General features: G+C 38.6%; 3 protein-coding genes across 4 annotated transcripts in view; 1 reads left to right on the forward strand and 2 right to left on the reverse strand.

Moving 5' to 3' along the window:
• Positions 1 to 867: 867 nt before the first annotated feature.
• Positions 868 to 5,740, reverse strand: elocb (elongin C paralog b). Of its 2 annotated transcripts, none has more exons than XM_053487052.1 (4): positions 5,628 to 5,740; positions 3,985 to 4,007; positions 3,604 to 3,747; positions 868 to 1,315 (listed from the first exon to the last, which is right to left on the reverse strand). In XM_053487052.1, the coding sequence occupies exons 2-4, from the start codon at positions 3,986 to 3,988 to the stop codon at positions 1,125 to 1,127; spliced, it is 339 nt and encodes a 112-aa protein (XP_053343027.1). In that variant the 5' UTR covers positions 3,989 to 4,007; positions 5,628 to 5,740; the 3' UTR covers positions 868 to 1,124. The 2 variants fall into 2 exon arrangements, with proteins under 2 accessions (XP_053343027.1, XP_053343028.1); XM_053487053.1 differs by lacking the exon at positions 5,628 to 5,740 and adding an exon at positions 5,597 to 5,616.
• Positions 5,741 to 5,903: 163 nt separating this feature from the next.
• tmem70 (transmembrane protein 70) lies at positions 5,904 to 12,482 on the forward strand. The gene is made up of 3 exons (XM_053487051.1): positions 5,904 to 6,151; positions 10,692 to 10,791; positions 11,964 to 12,482. The coding sequence occupies exons 1-3, from the start codon at positions 5,987 to 5,989 to the stop codon at positions 12,392 to 12,394; spliced, it is 696 nt and encodes a 231-aa protein (XP_053343026.1). The 5' UTR covers positions 5,904 to 5,986; the 3' UTR covers positions 12,395 to 12,482.
• Positions 12,483 to 14,101: 1,619 nt separating this feature from the next.
• kcnb2a (potassium voltage-gated channel subfamily B member 2a) overlaps positions 14,102 to 19,265 on the reverse strand; it is a 34,534-nt gene continuing 29,370 nt past the window's right edge. Inside the window, exon 3 of the mRNA XM_053486154.1 lies at positions 14,102 to 17,453. Within this exon, the coding sequence (XP_053342129.1) occupies positions 15,621 to 17,453 (1,833 nt within the window). The 3' untranslated portion in view covers positions 14,102 to 15,620. The remainder of the gene's footprint in view (positions 17,454 to 19,265) is intronic.

Here is a 19,265-nt window from a genome sequence, read left to right on the forward strand (position 1 = left end):
ATGAAAGAATGGGTTGCTATCAGTCAGGATTTGGCCCAGAAGTTGATTGAGAGTATGCCCAGTCGAATTGCAGAGGTCCTGAAGAAGAAGGGCCAACACTGCAAATACAGTCCGTATTTTCAGTGTTGGCCCTTCTTCTTCAGGACCTCTGCAATTCGACTGGACATACTCTCAATATTACATTACATAAATGTCATGCAATTGTCGATAAAAGCCTTCGAAACGTATGAAGTGCTTGTAATTATATTTCAGTACATCACAAAAACAACTGAAACAAAGATCTAAAAGCAGTTTAGCAGCAAACTTTGTAAAAAACTAATATTTGTATCATTCTCAAAACTTTTGTATACTTTATTGCATGTTAATAATCTTCCACTTAGAGATTGTGAGAACTGAGTGATTTCTTGATTCAACAGGTCTGCAGTAATCAGGTCTGGGTGTGGCAAGTGAAACTGATCTCAGATTCCCCCAACCCATCCACCCCCCCCCCCCCCCCAAAAAATAAAAATAAATAAAAAAAAAATCACCTTTTATTCATGATTTAGAAAAGGGGCTATTACTTTTTCACAGAGGGTCAGGCAGGTTTGGACATTCTTTTTCTTCTTTAATAAATGTAATCATTTAAATGCTTCATTTTGTATTTCCTCGTGTTATCTTTGTGTGATAAAATTAGTTTGATGATCTTGGTCATTTAAATGTGACAAATATGCACAAAAACAACAACAAAAAAAGCAAGGGGTAAATACTTTTTCACAGCACTGTATGTACGGAAGTGTGTTCGGATCACCACGGAGCTCCTGACTGATGTTTCTGAAATGCTCGGCTGTAATCAGATGGATTCACAGCTCCTGAAACACTCTTATAAACTCCTCTTTAATGTAGAGTTTTTTATTAAATAATTTTTATTAGTTACGGACTTATCAGCGATTTACATCAACTGATTAGTAGTGGAGGGAAACAAACACGGCATGCAATCTGTGTGACGTCCTCCTCTGCAGCATGGACTAAACTAACACTGTGTGAAAGGAAACCGAACGTAAAAGCACACAACACACCGTCCTGACACACACACAAAGATTACTCTAATGTTTCATGCACTGAAGCAGGTGCACTGGTGTGAAGGTTTAACAATCTAAGAAGTTTGCAGCCATGAGCAGTTCCAGGGCGATTTCGGGGGCGATGGGGAACTCTGGGATTTCTGTGGAGCTGTTGGTGTATCGCACTTTGTAGGTGAAATACATGCAGACTTTGGAGAGGACGTGAGACGGGATTTCTCGGAAATTCACTTCATTTGTTTCGTTTTCAGCAAACTGGCCTGCAGGGGGAGGAAGAGAGAAAAACTGGAGTCAGAGGTTATTTACTGTCTTATAAATAACACAGAATAAATAAATAAATGTTTTAGTCCTACTTATTGTTTTGTTTATTTAATACCAGCGTTAGTACGCGTTATTGACGGTTAAAGAGTTTGTAGAAACAGTTAACAGGTTAACAGGCTTTTCATTACTGCTCGTTATTACTGGCACGGTTTCGTAACATATGAGACAAACTGGTTTTGAACTTCCTGCAGGAAAAATAAACACACTGCACATCTTTACGTACATCTTTGAAGATTCCATTTTCTAAAGTTTCATCCTAATTTGTTATACCGTGCAACACATGGAACAAGGCTGTGTCAGTGGATAAAAAACAAAACTGTGCACAGAAGCATTTGTAATTAAAAACACACACACGTGTCAGTCAGTGTATCTGAGCCGATCGTGGCTATTCCGCAGCGAGGGTGATTATTTACTAATATCTGAACTAGGGCTACAACTAAAATATATAAAAATCGATTACTACAAGCGTTGGCAACGAATTTTATAATCGCAGCGGAGTGAACACAGTCTCGCGCACTAACGCTAGCAGAGTTCGGCGCCTTATAGGCAGGGCAGAGCAAAAAGAAACAAAAATACGAGCAGAGGTAGAGGAAAGATACATGGCGGAGGCTGCTGGGTCTTAGTGCGCGTCTCTTACTGGTATAATCAACATCTGTGCACGCGTGTACTGTTTACTATAACACTGTGACCACGTGTGTGTGTAAAACATTCTATTTTTATGTCTGTATGCATGTGTGTACAGCACGCATGTAAAGCAAAAGAAACTCTCATTAGAACGGTTAAAGATCCATTTTCTCTTTCTGCTTAAGGCTTAGCCTGCTCTTTGGCTGCTGTGTGCGCGCGCGCGAGCGAGTCATTGGACACCGTGCCTCTCTCTCTCACACACACACCTCCTACTTTCACCCTTCACAGACACACACACGCACACTTCTTTCTCTCTGCTCTACACAGAAACCTTTTCAAAGGTAAAGTGCAGGTTAATTAGTTAAATTTTTACTTTACAGCAGTGATTCAGTTAGTGTGTTTTTAAAAATTAAATTTGGTTTTGGAACGAGCCCGCTTTTTAATCGAATTATGCTCGTAATCCAAGTTTCCACTGTATATATTTGGCAGATGTAAGGCGTACATGTCTATGTTTTGTGTTAGTCCATTTTTATTTTATTATTATCAAAACAGCTCAAAAAGCAACATGTTTGTGCACTTTTAGTTCTGTTTTTGAATAAGGGGTTGGAAATTATTGCTTTTTGTCTTTTATCTGATCAATCGATTAATCTGAAAAATAATTCCCTCATGTGGTTTTACATAATAAAAAAAACTGCATACTGTAAATTTGACGTCCTTTAAAGAGTCTTGGTAACACTCCCAGACCGGTGATGGTGTGTTGACAAGGCCGTTGAGTCATTTGTGTAATTTTTACGTTTTTTATTTGATCAGCCAGAGAGAGAGACAGAGAGAGAGAGAGAACCGATCTGTAACAAATTAAGTGATTATGAGCTGATTAAGATCACTCTAATGTCTAAAAGTACAGTGTCCACTGTTTAATATGTAATGCATATTTAATAATATTTAATGCAGTGTTTCCTTACACATACAGTGTCCTCTGGTGCCTACCCTTTATAAAAATCTGTCCAGGTGAAATATGCCATGCATAATCGATTAATTAGTAGTTGAGTAACCCCCCGCCCCCCCCAAGCCTCAGCTCAAAGTTCACGGTCTTGGTCATTTGCGGGTTTTTTCTTAGAACCGGACTAATAATTGTTTGCGGACACCCCTACTATTTCGTAAAAATCGCAAATAAAAACCAAAATTTTTTCATGACTTTTTTTTATTTATAATTTACTATTTTGGCAACAAATATTTCCGCTAAATTTCCATATTAAATTCAATACTGTATAAACTTTTAGTCCTGTAGAGAGAACACAAAGCAACCATAGAAAAAAACGTATTTACTCGTATAGAGAGGAAATATCTGTATTTATATTCTAGACATGCGGGAGACTCAGCAGTAAAGTACACGGGATCATCTTTACACTGTGCGTTTTATTAGGATGATGGATTGATGAGTCGAAATGAAAAGTTTAAGAAGATATTTAGGGTTTAAACTATAAAAACAGGTGTTTTTAAGTGTGTACAGGTTTCTGTGGTGAGGAGGAGCACATGGTTCAGTGTGGTCTGAGGCAATGTTTATGTCTGTGTGTGTGTGTGTGTGTGTGTGCGTGCAACTTACCAGGACCGCTCAGCATGGCTTTGATGGTTCCTGATGTTAGAGCATGTTCTCTCTTCACGATGAACTCGTGACCGTCTGAGGAGATCAGTTTCACGTACATGGCGTCTGGGCCTTCACAGCCACCGTACGTCTTCTCTTCACAGTCTGGAAAACATTCACAGAGACAGAGAAAGAGAGATGGTTTTATTTATTTATTTAAAAGTTCTCCCTGAGGTCACTGCAGCTATAGAGTCACTCCCTCATCAGCCTCTCTTGAGCCGTTACTATAGAAACCATAAGAGGGTGTGTATTCCAGCGCTACAGACCTCACATGCAACACAGGTTTTTAATTGTGTTTCCTTTGTGTGTGTGTGTATGAAAGGATGGAGAGTGATCTCTTACCCATGATCTGTTCTGTTCTTCTTCTGCAAAACACAAACAGAAAAAATACAGGACATTAATGAGCAAAAGAATAAAAATTACAAAGAAAAGTATTCCTAAAAATACAACACGAACACTGTGCGTTTCCTTAACTTTATTTTGTTTCCTGTAAAACTTCTGTTATCATATCTTTAACACTTTACCTGATTAGACACGTAAAAAGCCAACACGGACATAGATTTATTTATTTATCCACGCATACAGCAGAACCTCGGCATGCGAATTATGCCTTAAGTACGCAAAATTTTGTATTGTGACACATTATTTTTAGAAGAAAGTTTGTATGTGCAGATAATCCATTCCAGCCGCCCAAAAATATTTAATTAATATTACAAAAAAACAAAACTATTCATTTTTGTCTTTCAAATTCAAATATTATTTGTCACATACACAGTCATACACAGTACGATATGTAGTGAAATGCTTATACGACCGCCAGTGACCGTAAAAAGAGAATCCAATGATGCAAACGAGTTCTTTTCCGCTCCTGTCTCATGCCAAAGAGAATTACTCACAAAATTTCAGTTCTTTAGGCAAAAATTTTTAAGGGAGGGCATTCGTATGCTAAAGTTGAGGAAAAAAAAAAAAAAAAAGTTAAAAAGCAGTGCGGGAGATGAATCTGTTTAACAACAACTTTACATTTCCACGAGCCTTCTACATGGCAGACGAAAGAGAGAGAGAGAGAGACGTACTGTGCCACTGAGCCATGGTTTTTCTTCCACGCCACTGCTTTCACACTTTCTCATTCTACTTCTTTGTTTCTGATTTATTTTCTCTCCCTCACTCTTTTTTCTCATTTCTTTTCCCATCTTTCCACCTTTTTTAAAACAATAACATTAGTTTAACAGGTTTAGTAAACAGTTTGCACCCAAAAAAACCCATTCCTGTTCTAGAATTAATAAATGCTTCTTTAGCTGTAACTCCACTCATCTCTTCATTTTATTTCCTTTTTCCCCCACTTTAACTCTTCTACTTACCTACATCTTTATCTGTTTCACATTTTGTAAAATTTACCATTACACTTTTACTTCCTGCATATCCACTGATAGTTTTCTCATTATTTACTCTCTTTTATTATTTCCTGTTACCTTTCTGTTACCTTTCTTTAAATTTTGATTACCTTTTTAAAAGAGCAAATAACCTTAATTATTCCAGCCTTCCCCTCTCTTCCATTTCTCCTCTTTTTTGTTCTTTCATTTCTGCCTTAATTATTTGTCGTCTTTCTTTTATCTTTAGCCATCAATCTCTTCCTTATTCTTCATTTCTACCCTCTCCTTCCCCTCTTTATCCTGTGTCATGCTCCACTCCGTTATTAGTTTTGTTCTCACTTTAGTCACATTCCTCTCACCCCCACACCAGTACTTCTCTCGCTCTCTCTCTCTTTTTCTCTCTCGTATCCCTTCATCATGTCGCGCGCTGTTTTCTTCCTTCAGGAAATGTAAATATAACGAAACACGGCTAATCAGCGTTAGCCTTTAGCTTGTAGCTAACACGGGGCAGAGCTGACTCACGGTAAAATAAAAAAAGCAGAGTCCATAGAAACTGAATTCTAATGAAATATTACACAACTTACAAAATATATAAAGTTATAAAGCTGTGTTTACCTCGTGAGAAACTAAACCTGCCTTGTTTAGCAGGAAAACACTAAACTGCCGACTTCCTTCCCCAACCGGAAGCGTCCGTCTTCTTCTTCCTCCTTTGTAAGAATTTATTTCCGGTGAGAACGCTACGAATGAAAAAGATACACATATTTATTTATTTATTTTTACCTAAATGCCTATAACACTATAATGTATTTAAAAAAAAAAAACAATGAAAAGTTTCTTTTAATAATAAATAATTCTGATCACAACAGTGTCCCGCTGGTAAAGTACTTCCGGGTTAAACATGGCGGCTCTGCAGTAATCCGAGCAGGCTGAATGATAATAATAATAACAAGAATAACGCTTCAGTTAAAAAAAAAATGTTTCATTTAAATGTAATAACGAGGTGTAGAATAATTTCAAGAAATCCGCAGATATTAAGACACCTCCACCGAGGCAGAGTTTATCTCCTCAGCAGCTCGTCTTCGGCTCTGAACAGCAAACCTCAGTTAGTGCAGAGGACGCGCGTGACCTCCATCCCTCAGGTACACAGATTCAACACAAAACTACTAAATGGTAATAAATACCTTCACTGAGGCGGGTTGTTATATTAATGATATTTCAATGTTTTAACTAATTGGTTTTTTTTTGTAGACTTGAGATATTACAGAAAACAAACAGGCTGTTGCACACATTCCTCTATGATGTCAGAGCGACAAAAGTCACGTGATCTGCTTATTTTAGAGGTTTCTTTTTATTTTACTCAAATCTTGTTTCAGTGGTTATAAGGTAAAATATACAACAGAATTACAGTAGTATCTCTGCATGCAGATTTAATCGCTCAGGAGTTTCTTAAGGTAACTCTTCGTATTGTGGAACGCATTTCTCCATAGGAAATAATGTAAATGCAGTTAATCCATGTGGGCCATGTTGGTAATAAAAATATTACCAACACTATAATCATTTGTTGTTAAAGGGGAAATACCAGTACCATTTATATAACTGCAAGCAACAATGAGCGGGCCCAAGCACCCTGCACCATCGCCACCCGGGCACACCAGAAAGACAGCGGGCACAGTGGGCACATGCATTTAAAAGGGACATACCAATGCCCTTATGGCATAATTTAAAAAAAGGTGAAATGTTATGTTTAGACCTCCAAAAAGCCCCAGATGCTGGAAAAAATGCATTACACTATAATCCCACTTATTATAATGCCACACACAAAGTTATTAACCATTTGTTTCACGCCTGACCCGTTGGAGAAATCTATAATCCCTCTACATCCTTAATGTCTTGAGATCACGTAGGCGCGGTTAGGTCACAATCATATAAATCCCCCTCGGAAGAGTGTATCAAAATCCAAAGGGTGCGTTTTGCAAATGACCCAAAATAACTGACTTCCTGCTGAGTTGATCCCCTGACATGTAATATGAAAGTTGTTAAGCTCAATGAGCTCTAAATTTGTACCTGGTTTTGAGTGCATAAGTGCAAGTGTGTATGAGCTATGCTACAAAATCTCATGTGAGGGCCCTGGGCGTGGCTCTCAGGCATCCTAAAAGAAGCAGGTTCCAAACTGTCTGCCAATTTTCATGAGTTTTGGAGCATGTTTACGACCCTCAAAAATGATAAAAAAATAATATTCCTAGGAAAACAATAGAGCCCTTCACACACTATGATGACATAGGGCCGATGTCACAGTGCTTGGGCCCTATATTGATATAATTTTAGATTAAAGGGAATATAATGTTAAGATAACCAAAAAAACCCTATATGCTGAAAAAAAAGAATCAAACTGTGAAGTCACTCACAAAGTTATTCACTGCTTTTCGGCACACGTTTATACTGTGGCATCGTCACGGCTGAACCGCTCGAGATGTTAAAAACCCCTCCTCAATTTTGCTTCCATGACAACATACCTAAGCCTAGGCCCGGTTTAGTGGCGAACGTACAGTATAAATCCCCTATGGAATACATCAAATAACGTTGGGTGCGTTTGGCAAACAAGCTCAAAAACCTGACTTCTTGTTGAGCCAATGATATGCAGTGCGAAATTTGTTCAGCTCATTGAGCTCTAAATGTGTTCCGGGTTTCAATTGCGTACTGTGTGCTGATTCTCATGACTTTTTGCACATGTTAAGACCCACAAAAAGCTCCGAATGCATGAGAAGAAAATATATTCCATAGAATTCAATTCTATTTTATTACTTGAACATACTGTACATTTTACAGCCAAACGTTTTATAAATTTTCTTATTTCATATTCTTTATTTGAATATTCATTTTTGGTCATGGGCGGTCATACAAGCATTTTACTTTATATCATACTGTGTATGTGACAAATAAAATTAGAATTTGATTTAAATTAAGAAGAACAAGAAAGCCACTCACACACTATGATGTCATGGGGCTGATACCCTAGTGCTGGGGCCCTAAATACAACACAATTACAGCAGAACCTCGGCATACGAATTTAATATGTTCCCGGAGGTGAGTTCTTATTGTGAAACACATTGTCCAATAGGAAAGAATGTAATTGCAGATAATCTGTTCCAGCCACCAAAACATATTACCAATATTTTCAACATTATATATCATATTTTTGCCTATTAAAATATTAAAACGTTTAAATCAAAACATTTAAAATGAAGTAAAATATGAAATAAATAGACATTAAACCTCACTAACCTTAATTAATGATTCCTCTCTGCACCGGCTGCTTTAAAAACCAAACCGAAAGCAGCTCCCTTTTCTTCTCGCTACCATCCTTGATAACATTCTTGGAACACATGGTGCTACTGTACGTCTTTACTAAATCACTTTAAAAAAAATTTATACAAAATTTGCTTGGCGTTCCACTGACGAGAACAAGTTTGGGACGTTCCTGTGCCGAGGTACCACTGAATATTTATATGAAGCATGAATGTCACAGTATTTACTTCTTCTATCAAGGCTGCACAATTAATTCTGTAACAATCGATATTGCGATATTGCACCTGTGTGATTATTTAAAGCCAGTCGTTTCCTGCCGCCTGCGAGCTAAAGATTACCTGTGACTGGAGTGTGCCGTCGGCTCGCCGCCTCTCCTCACGCTGTTCCAGTGTTTCAGCAGCCCCCACTTCTGAGGCAGGGGTACGTAGCTCGGTGATTTAAGGCATTAGTACTGATCGGAAGGTGTGAGGTTTAATCCTCACCCTAACCACCACGGTGTCACTGTTGGGCCCCTGAACGAGGCCCCTAATCCTCAACAATCCCCAAATGTAAGTCGCTATGATCGATGTGGATGGGCGTGTGTGTGTGTGTGTGCTCTCGCTGTAAACACGTCGCAGTCTGATCCAGAGTTTCTGTAGCTGTGAGCTCAGCCTGACATAACCTTCGCTACAGCGACTGTGACTGTGACACGCTCACACACACACACACACACACACACACACACACTGACGTAAAGGTCGGTGACGATGCCGCTGCCTAGTGTGACATGCGCCTGTGACACGCCTGTGACACGCCTATAATGGAACTCCTTGAAAACACAGAGAATTTTTGTTTAATTAAAAAATCATGAATGTGTTTAGTTTGTTAATAATTTGGTAGTTTATTTATTTGTTTTTAATACTTTTGAGGTGATGAATGAAATTTGGCACACTCGTGTGCTGTGAGCTTCAATGAATATGATTAAATACACAATTATGCGTTTAATAGCTAAATATCACCGTTTAAGTCACAATATGTGTTAAAATATCACAATTTTCTTTTAACTCATGCTTGGGAACAATCCTCCTGCTATACAGATGTGTTGTATTTCCAATTAAACCTTTAAAGATTGACAGTGACCGTGCATGGCTCACAAACACGTTTATATTACACGTGTAAGAATGTGTGTTAAAATTAAGCGAAGTAAAATAAAGTCACTATGGCAAATACAATGTGTTGTATAAAACAATGAAATAACTGATCACAGACCAGGCTCATCTCGTGTACACGCCCATATTTGGCAGCTGCAAATAAATATTAATGAGTATGCAAATGAAGGGGTCACATGACAAGATGTCAAAACAAACCAAACTCTTTTTTTCGATATATAGATGTGCAAGATCAAGACATTACTTATATCACTCGTCATTTTTATGACTATTATTTTCATTTATTGTTTACTTGTGTGTCGTCTCAATCAAACTGACTTTTATTTCCATAAAAATTAAACACTGAAAATTAGGGAAGGGAATCAGCAGTTACGATATCATCACGATGCCTCGGTGACAATTTAATTACAATCCTATAAGAATCATGATTTTATAAATATTACGTATTCCCCTGATTTTGTTACAATTTTTAAACTTGAGCTACAGCGTGACGATACCCGAATCAACACACTAAAGAATCATGATTCATAACTCATGTGAACTGTAGATCATAACTGTATAGATTTTTTCCCCTCCATCTGTACTGAAAATGGGAATTTTAAAAATGTAATAAATATAAATATTTTAAATGTAAAAATTTAATTATTTTAACAAGTAGAAAACCATAATCAAATCAGATCCTTCAGAATAATAAAAAAAACTTTTTCTCAGCACTTTTTACAGAGCTACAAAATTATTGGGGCACAAATTGCTTAGAATATCTGGTATAAAAATAAATTCCTGATATAAGTGAGTTTTGTCCTCCATATCGTTCTCTCTCTGAGCGATGAGACTGCCTCCTCTGAGAACGACACTGCATCTTTAAATGTGTCCAAAACGGTGAAAAATAAAAGAAAAAAAGTTTTTTTCTGTTTTGCAGGTTGGTGAGTTTTTTTTAACTGATAAGCAACAAAAAACACAAAACTATTGGGAAAAAAACATTTTAAACATTTACAACAGAAGTGTTTAACCAGGAAGGAAATGTTAATCACGTAAAACAACTGGTGTGAAAAGTAAGCTACCTGTGTCAGACCTGCTGATAGTTGATAGAGTTCTCTCCTGTGGGATTAATCGGTGATGTTTGGGGTTTTGCTGTGGATAAACATCTAAATGTTTACTTAAAATCCTTCTGATTTATTTTTTTACATTTTATAATGTTTGTACTTTCTATCTTTGTATTCCTCAGATTCGACCCTTCGCTCCCGCGCGATGTTTATCCTCACTGCCGGGCAGCTCTGAGGACGGGGTTCTGATCTACAATGGCAACCTGGGCAGGGCCGTGCTCGGCAAGTCACCTACACACACCTCCTGATGGCCAATCGCACAAACGCTGTGCTGGAATTAATAGAAAAAAAAAGGCACGATGTAAATGAAAGGCGTGATTAGATCTCCATTAACGATGCTGGTTCATCAGGAGCTTTTATTCAGAGAGGTTTGTGTGTCAGTGAACATGTTGATCCACTAAATGAACAAAGCGAACATCAGGGGTCTTTGGCATTATGTTGCTCGACATTGCGATACTGACGCACCTTCTTATATTAAAACAAAACAGCTAGAAGTTGCCTCATGACCTCATAAAAGTTATTTCAGAGCCAAAAGTAACAACAGAAAAAATCCTAATCCCACAATCATTTAACGATTTTAATCACCATCACTTTCTTTCCTCTGTTTCCACCTTAGAATATTGCTTTAGTTGCTAAAGTGTTTTTGTATTATTAGAATCTTGAAGTATTTCTCTTTAATTGCTGTTTAATTTATTATAATTTGTTCCTGATTTTTTTTTATTTTTATTGCATCCAGTGTTTTTTTTTTTTTGTGCTTTTTTTATTGCTACACATTGCGGTACCTGTTATAGGAAAGAAAAAACTAAAAACAGGTACAAGATGCATCATGAAAGTTACATCACAATAAATTTTTACAAATTTTTTTTACATCACAATAAATAAAAAAAAAATATATATTTTTTAATAAAGTTTTTGTGTCAAAAGAATCATTATAGGATAAACTTTTATATTTATAAACAAATGCACATGTATAAAGTAGGGCAGCATAATTTGATAAAAAAAATCACTGATAATTTAAACACAATGTGATTTTAACTGCAATATTTAACTGTTAAATGTATTGTGTATAAACATATTTATTTAGATTAACAGCACATAATCTTTGTCAATATTTATGTATCACCTCTGGTAAATATAATAATCTGGCACTAAATTTATCAGATTTTTGTTAGTAACCCAGTGGATTTTTTTCACTTAGTATTAGCTTTTTAATGTCAAATCTTTTTTATGTACAAAAAATATCAAGCAATTATAAAATAAGATGATAAACAATTATTGATGAACTCCTGACATCTTATTAGTAGTAGTTTTAACTATTGGTTGTTTGCAGGCTGCCTGTGATTGGTTGAAATCTGTGGTACTGGGGTGACATCATACTCGTGTTTGATTTGCAGGTGTGAAGTTTTTCTCGTACTCCAGCAGTGTGTTCAGTTTGTGCGTCATGCCCCTCATCTTCATGAGGACGGGCCTCGGTATGAGCAGCCTCGCGATGAAGGTGGCGTTCTGCGGTTTCATCGGCTTCTTCACGTTCCTGACGCCGGTCCTGCTGCATCTCATCACCAAAGGTTACGTGGTGCGCTTGTATCACAACAAAGAGACGGACGTGTACACGGCCGTCACGTACAGCGCGCTGCTGGTGGAGAAGAAGACCAGGTTTCATCAGAGCGACGTAAAGGTCCCAGACGTGAGCCGCATGTTCACGAGTTTCTACGCCAAGAAGAAGTCGATGCTCGTGAACCCCATGCTGTTCGACCTGCCGCACGACTACAATCACCTCATGGGCTACGATCGGCCTTTCTCCTTCGACCCGGATGACCTTAAATAAACCTGATGAAAATAAGCTGTTTTTCTCTTCATTTTAAAGTTTTATTAAAAGGACTACACAAGCAGGAATAAAAATGTAAGAAAAAAAAATATATATATATGATTTTGCATTTTATTGAAGAACGAATTGCTTGGTATATCTGGTATAAACATTATTCTTTGATATAGGTGAGCTTTGTTCTCCATATCGTTCTTTCTGACCGATCACATTGCCTTCTCCTTCCAATTTGTCCAAAACAATGAACTTTAGATGATAACTGTTTTTATAATAAACCTTTTTTTAAATTATGATAAATTTCACAGTATCTTCTGAACAAAGGAGGATCTTTCTGAAGATTCAGAGGCCTCCTAATTAGAAGATTATGACAACCCGTTAGATTAGTTTATGCTAACTAAAATTTATGTGATCTAAAAAGCTACTATTAAACACTCTTAAATCCTCTAAAATATCCTGTATGCTAGCTAGCATAGAAAAATCAAAGAATTCTTTGCGCGTATCATCTAAAGTCCTGTCAGTGTTAGCAATCTTAATAATGTTAGCATTGATAATTAACATAATGAATGTGACTCCTGTCAGATAAGTTAGTTATGTGGCAAGTTAGCATTAGCATAAAACAGTTTTTAGCAGAATGAATAATCTTATGAGTTTATATGAGCTAGCTAGCTAGCAAGCACAGCTATATTTCATGTTAGCTGATTGAATAGTGTTCTTACTGAAGTTTTATTGATTTATTTTTTATTAATCTTAGAAAACTGTCAGGTTATGTTAGCTATCTTAGTTAGCTAGTTCCCAATAAAGACTGAATGGCCCTCTCAGTAATTCTTAGTTAATGTGTTAGCCAGTATAAGTAGCAAGCTAGCTAGCATAGCAAAGCTGCTTTCAGTGAGAATTATGAATAAATATACAGTAAATATGTTAATTTTTGGTTATCTTTTATTAGCCAGGGCTTAAAAATAGATTGTAAACCTTTAATGAATGTAACATACTTTATATAAAATTCTTCCCCCACACATTACCTAGCTCTCTACTGATAGTTTAAAATTTTAGTTTCAAACTTAAACAAATTATTTAATAATCAATAAGATCCTATGAAAAAACCCTGTTGTTAGCTTTTGTTAGCTAACCTCATACTGTTCTTAGTGGAAATGATTTATATTTAAGGACATTTTCGTCAATAATCCTGTCATGCTAGCCTGTGGTAACAACTAAATGTGTGACTTTATTGAACCGCAAGTAAAAGTAGGTATAAATAACCAACAAATTCTCTAATTCTAAATTTCCTTAATTTCCGCGGTGGTGTAGTAGTTAGCACTGTGGTCTCGCACCTCCAGGTTCCGGGCTCGATTCCCTCCTCTGGGTCTGTGTACATGTTGCGTGAATGTTCTCCCCGTGCTTGGTGGGTTTCCTCCAGGTTTTTTCCCAAAGTCCAAAGACATGCAGATTAGGCTAACTGATGTTCCCAAATTGCCCCGTAGTGTGTGATTGCCCTGTGATGTATTGGCACCCTGTCCATGATGTACCCCGCCTTGTGTCCTAAGTCTACTGGGATAGGCTCCAGGCCTCCCGCGACCCTGTATACAGGATAAAACGGTATGGATATGTGTATATGTTAGTGTTCGTGTTTCTTACAGCACTCAGTCAGCGTGCAGCTTCGCCCAAAATAAAGGATGTAGCCACGCAGGTCTGTACAAACACATTTATTTTTGTGTGTTTGAAACAATCCAGTCACTATCTTTAAAGATAATCGTACAATAAATATTAACTAGTGTTGCACTGCCACAAATCTACAAACTGAGCTTCAGGAAAAAAACAAAACACCAGCGTGAGAGTAAATGCAGAAAAGACAGCGTTTAGTTTGTCATGTACACTTTACATTGTGCAGGTTAAATATACATTATGGGAATTTTTCGTTCACACAGAATGATTCTTGCATTGTAAATACGAACGAACACGTGATTATGAGTGGAGCGTCTGCATTTCCTCCATCGATGCAATGAATACGTGAGACGTGAGCAGTTTCAAACGAGGAACGAAACCATGACATTAGTGCTTTTCAAGTTATACAAAACCTGAGAACTCAATTGTACTTGCATATTTTACTCTATAAAAATTAGACTTTTTTTTATATGTACAGACTGATACGAAGAAAGCCAAATACCGTAACGCCTTCTCATAAATATTTATGACAAGGCACGCATAATTCCTCATAAATACTCGGAGCAGGAGTTATTTGTCCTGCTATTTTTATTATTAATTCTTACAAAATCACTTGGTAGGAGAGAGAATAATCCATTTGAGCTGTAATGTTTTTCGCAGACTACCAGTCAAGTATATACAGGTAAAATAAAGACCAACCCTCACGCATTGGTCATTCAGACATGTATCTCTTGTGATTATGGAGAAGCCAGGTTCTGTGCTATGGCAGTCATTTACCATTAATAAAGTATAAAGTGCTGTTTTTGTTAATCCAGCAGGAGGCGCTGCTTTGTCCGTCACTAGATAAGTGATACAGATGTTTTATAAAAGGCAAGACATCTTACAGCAAGTTTTGTCCACAGTGTTAAAAATGTGCTGGACATCTGGTATAACACGTGCATGCATCGTTTCCACTGAATAAATGAAGGGATGAAGACTAGCATGCTGTTCAGGAGCTGATTATTTTGTATACATTTTGCTTCTGTTCTTTTTTTTTGGTTTTGTACCGTATAGTAATTGTGCCTTATTTGAGTGTCAGAATACTGACACGCAAGCTTAGCAATCAGGACATCACCTCATGAAGGCATATTTGATAACAATTTAATGCTTGTCATCGTATTTAAGTCCTATGAACTAATTTGCATACACTGGTTTTTACGGTCACTATCAGTGAATAGAATCAGTCAAACCAAACTAAACAAAATTGGATGGTTCATGCCGTGTCCATTATGTCATCACTTATTGGGTGGAGACTTGTCCGGAGCTCAGGCTCGGCAGTCATTCTGCTCAGTCCCGAGCAGATCTGGAGGACACCAGTACAGTTTTCAGACTCTCTGATCCAAACATTATCCATTGTTCCTCTCCAGGAATGCAGTTCCATCAACCTTAGGTTTGCTGTCATGCAAAGTTAACAAATAGTCTCTTTGCAATATCAGAGAGTCCGTGTGCCTTTTCCAGGCCATTTATCTTTTTTGTTTTAATGACCTGATTCACAATCTGTCCATTGGTATCTAAACTGCCTCGCTTAGCATCACATGCTGGATTCGCATGGTGGCGAGACGTTCCCGTCTCCAGGCGATTTGAGAATGTCTGGTGAAAGAAGGTGATTGACAACTTTCTGTCCACTTTGACCGCTGTCTGAAGTGTCCTCATTGCCAGGGGAACAATTCAGCACAATTTTAGGTGAAGCAGGAGAAACCGTCGGCTTGTCAAAGTGATTCTTCCCTCTTTGGCTCTCACTAGAGGATGGAGTGAAAACTGGAGAACTCATTGCTCCTTCAGGTTCCAAACCCCTTCCTGGAGTATTGGGACTTTGCTGAGAATGTGGTGTTAGTGGTATCGTTTCGTCTGTGACCACCAAATGCAAGCTGGGTGATGCCTCGTCTCCAGACTCTACGAAATTGACATGGAGATCCTTGGCATGTCTTTTCGGAGATCCTGTTACACTTTCGCTGCTCATATCAAAGCTTTTGTTCTCCTCCCCTTGAGATCGGGCACTGCCCTCTGGTTTGTACTGAACAAACTCATAGAGTCCCTCCTTGATGATGGTGGGTTGCTTTGACTTTTCATTTTCCTTGGTGTTTAGGGAGGTGATCTGGGTCAGGTCTAAAGGAGGAGGAGCGCGAGGGTGTCTCATCTGCATCAGGTTGGGGATCAGAGCTGTTTTCTCTACTTCACTGATGTCTGTGGAGCAACTTGCAAAGCTGTCAATGCTCGATATGCTTCTGATCTCAGTAACAGGGCGATCTTTTATCGATGGGTCAGACTGAACCACCTTCATCTCCAGACTCTCCTCCCTGCCAATTCTGCAGCCTTCTTTTGGAGCCATTGCCATTTGGTTATACATTTGCTCCAGAGATTTTGGGTTTAATCGTTGAGGACTGGAGCACGGCTTGAGAAATTTCTCTGGAGACCTTGACTGCATCACTTCCTGATATTTAGGGTCATAGGATTTGGTGGCAGTGCATGGGCTTTTCTGATACGTCCATCGACTTGGAGAAAGGTGGTTGTCCGAAGGCTTGTCCTCATTCTTCTCGATCACAACGTCCACAAATTCCATGTTGCGCACAAACGAATCCTTCATGTTCATTGATACAATACTACCATTTCGCCTTGCCCTTTCCAAAGCTTCTCTACGCTTGATGGCTTTCTCCTGCCTCTTCTGTTCTTTGTAGAACTCGGAGAAGTTATTCACAATAATGGGGATGGGCAAGGCGATCACCAGAACACCGGCGATACAACAAAGACCACCGACAATTTTACCCAAAAGCGTTTGTGGATAGATATCTCCGTAACCCACCGTCGTCATTGTAATGGTGGCCCACCAGAAGGATGCTGGAATGCTGGTAAATTTGGTGGCGTCTTCATCTTTCTCAGCAAAGAACACCAGGCTGGAGAAGATCATGATTCCCATTGCTAAGAACAAGATCAACAAGCCCAGTTCATTGTAGCTCCTCCTGAGTGTGAAGCCCAGTGACTGAAGGCCTGTGGAATGTCTGGCTAGTTTCAGGATCCTGAGTATTCTCATGATGCGGAATATCTGGACCACCCTGCGTACGTTCTGGAATTGGAGAACGCTCTTATTGGACTCCGTGAGGAAAATAGTGATGTAGTAAGGAAGTATGGCCAAGAGGTCGATGACATTCAGCGGGCCTTTAAAAAACTTCCACTTGTTGGGCGAAGACAGAAAGCGTAGAAGGTATTCCATGGTGAACCATGCTATGCACACAGCTTCCACATGGGCCAGGTTAGGGTTGTCATTCAACTGTCCGAACTCATCCTTTACTTGTAAATCAGGTAGGGTGTTCAGCGACAGGGCGATGGTGGACAGGATGATGAACAGGATGGAAACTATTGCCAGAATCTGAAAAGAGAAGGAAGGACCAGGAGGTTAAGATAATCAAGGTCGCTACACAAAAATTTCACACTATAAACTTGCATCATTAAATTTAAGTTTGGACACCTTGTGACCCTGTGCTTTAAACCATTAAATGCTAAAAGGACTGTGCTGATGTTCTAGATTTAGGATTGCCAGGAAGGGATCTGCAAAACATCTCATCACGGGCCTTGACCCTAAACTGCTATTATCCTGGGTATGGATTCTGCCTAACTTTCCGAGGCCATGAAGCATACTGAGTCTATTGCTGTAAAAATTCTGTAAGTGTAAAGTGCTGTACACTCATCACACAGACCCTTACTCCAAATATTATAGATAATAGTGTTGAATTCTCAGTTGTTTCTAAAACTTTGCTCTCCTATGTTTGTTTTTTCCCCTTAAAATATCACACTGATCACTGTGGCATGGTGGGTAAGTGGTTAGCACTGTTGGTTGTGGTTCGAATCTCGCCTGTGCTGTGTGTGTGTGCGTGAAGTTTGCATGTTCTCCCCATGCTTGGGGGTTTCCTCCAGGTACTCTGGTTTCGCTCGACAGTCCAAAAACATTCTCTGTAATTTGATGGACATTTTCAAATTTCCCGTAGTGTATGATTGGGTGTGTGAAAGTGTGTGTGTGATTGCATTGTGATTGTGATAAAGTGGCACCCCATCCAGGGTGTACCTCATGTTGTGCCCGTAGTTAACCCCCCCACCACACCCCCCCACCATGGACCCTGTACAGGGTGAGTGCTATGGACAGTGGATCACACTAAATCACGTTGTCTTTCTAAATGTAGTCTCAGATTTTTAATCCTCTTTCCATCTTGATCCAAACACATAATGGAATGTTAATGCTAATTTACGAGGCGCACCCACTCTCTATTTTATCAGTTTATTTCCCAAAAGGTTCCTTTTAACAAATCTTAAAAAACAACAACAACAACAACCTCATATTATTTTGCCTCGTGGAACTCAAAACCACCTGAAACGCGAACACCAGAGTTCCTCGATATTTATTAGAGTTACATGAGCTTCAGCGTGTGCCACCTTATCTCCTCACAAACATCTCGAATGATAAACACTGCCAAGCATGCATCGATCAGCTGCTTTGTTAGTTTATGGAACGGATCTCTCTGGAGGTTTTTCCACTCTGCTTGACCGGGTTAATCGGATATTTCTGACTGAGACACCATTCTTCATATCACATTTCTCGCCATTAAATCAATCACTGTGTCTGCTGCATTACAGCGGAAGGCACCATGCTCTTATGTAAAGATACTTCACTCCAGAACGCTAATGTTGCTAACGCTGAATGGTTATATTGAATGCTGCACTTGCTACTGCCTCCTGCTCGCAGGCCTTAATGACTAAAGTGTTATCAGCCGTCCACTTTACTGTCAATCCCATCCTGAGATAAAAACAAAGGGATCATAAGTACATTTTAAATATTTAGGTGGTGAGGTTGCAGAGCTCGTGGCATTAAAGCCTGATGAACGGCGTCTGTTTTCATTTTCCTCTATGATGATGACAGGGTCTGGTCAAGGTGCATGCAGATTAGGTCAAAATATTTAAGTCAAGACATCAAAATTTTTTAAAAACATCTCCGGCTTCATCACACGCAGATGTGAAAACGTTTCCTTCTTTAAGTCACAGTAGTTTGCAGGATTATTAAAGACATTCGCTTTTCTGTAAACATCTCCCCTACGTTCCTCGATGACGTCACACACACCAGCTGATGTGGTTTCGGACACACAGGGACTTCCTGTCACCTATAAACATGAACTGAACTGAATCGTATAAC

The sequence above is a fragment of the Clarias gariepinus genome, chromosome 25 (genome assembly GCF_024256425.1).
Source record: "Clarias gariepinus isolate MV-2021 ecotype Netherlands chromosome 25, CGAR_prim_01v2, whole genome shotgun sequence".
Taxonomy (NCBI): Eukaryota; Metazoa; Chordata; class Actinopteri; order Siluriformes; family Clariidae; genus Clarias; species Clarias gariepinus.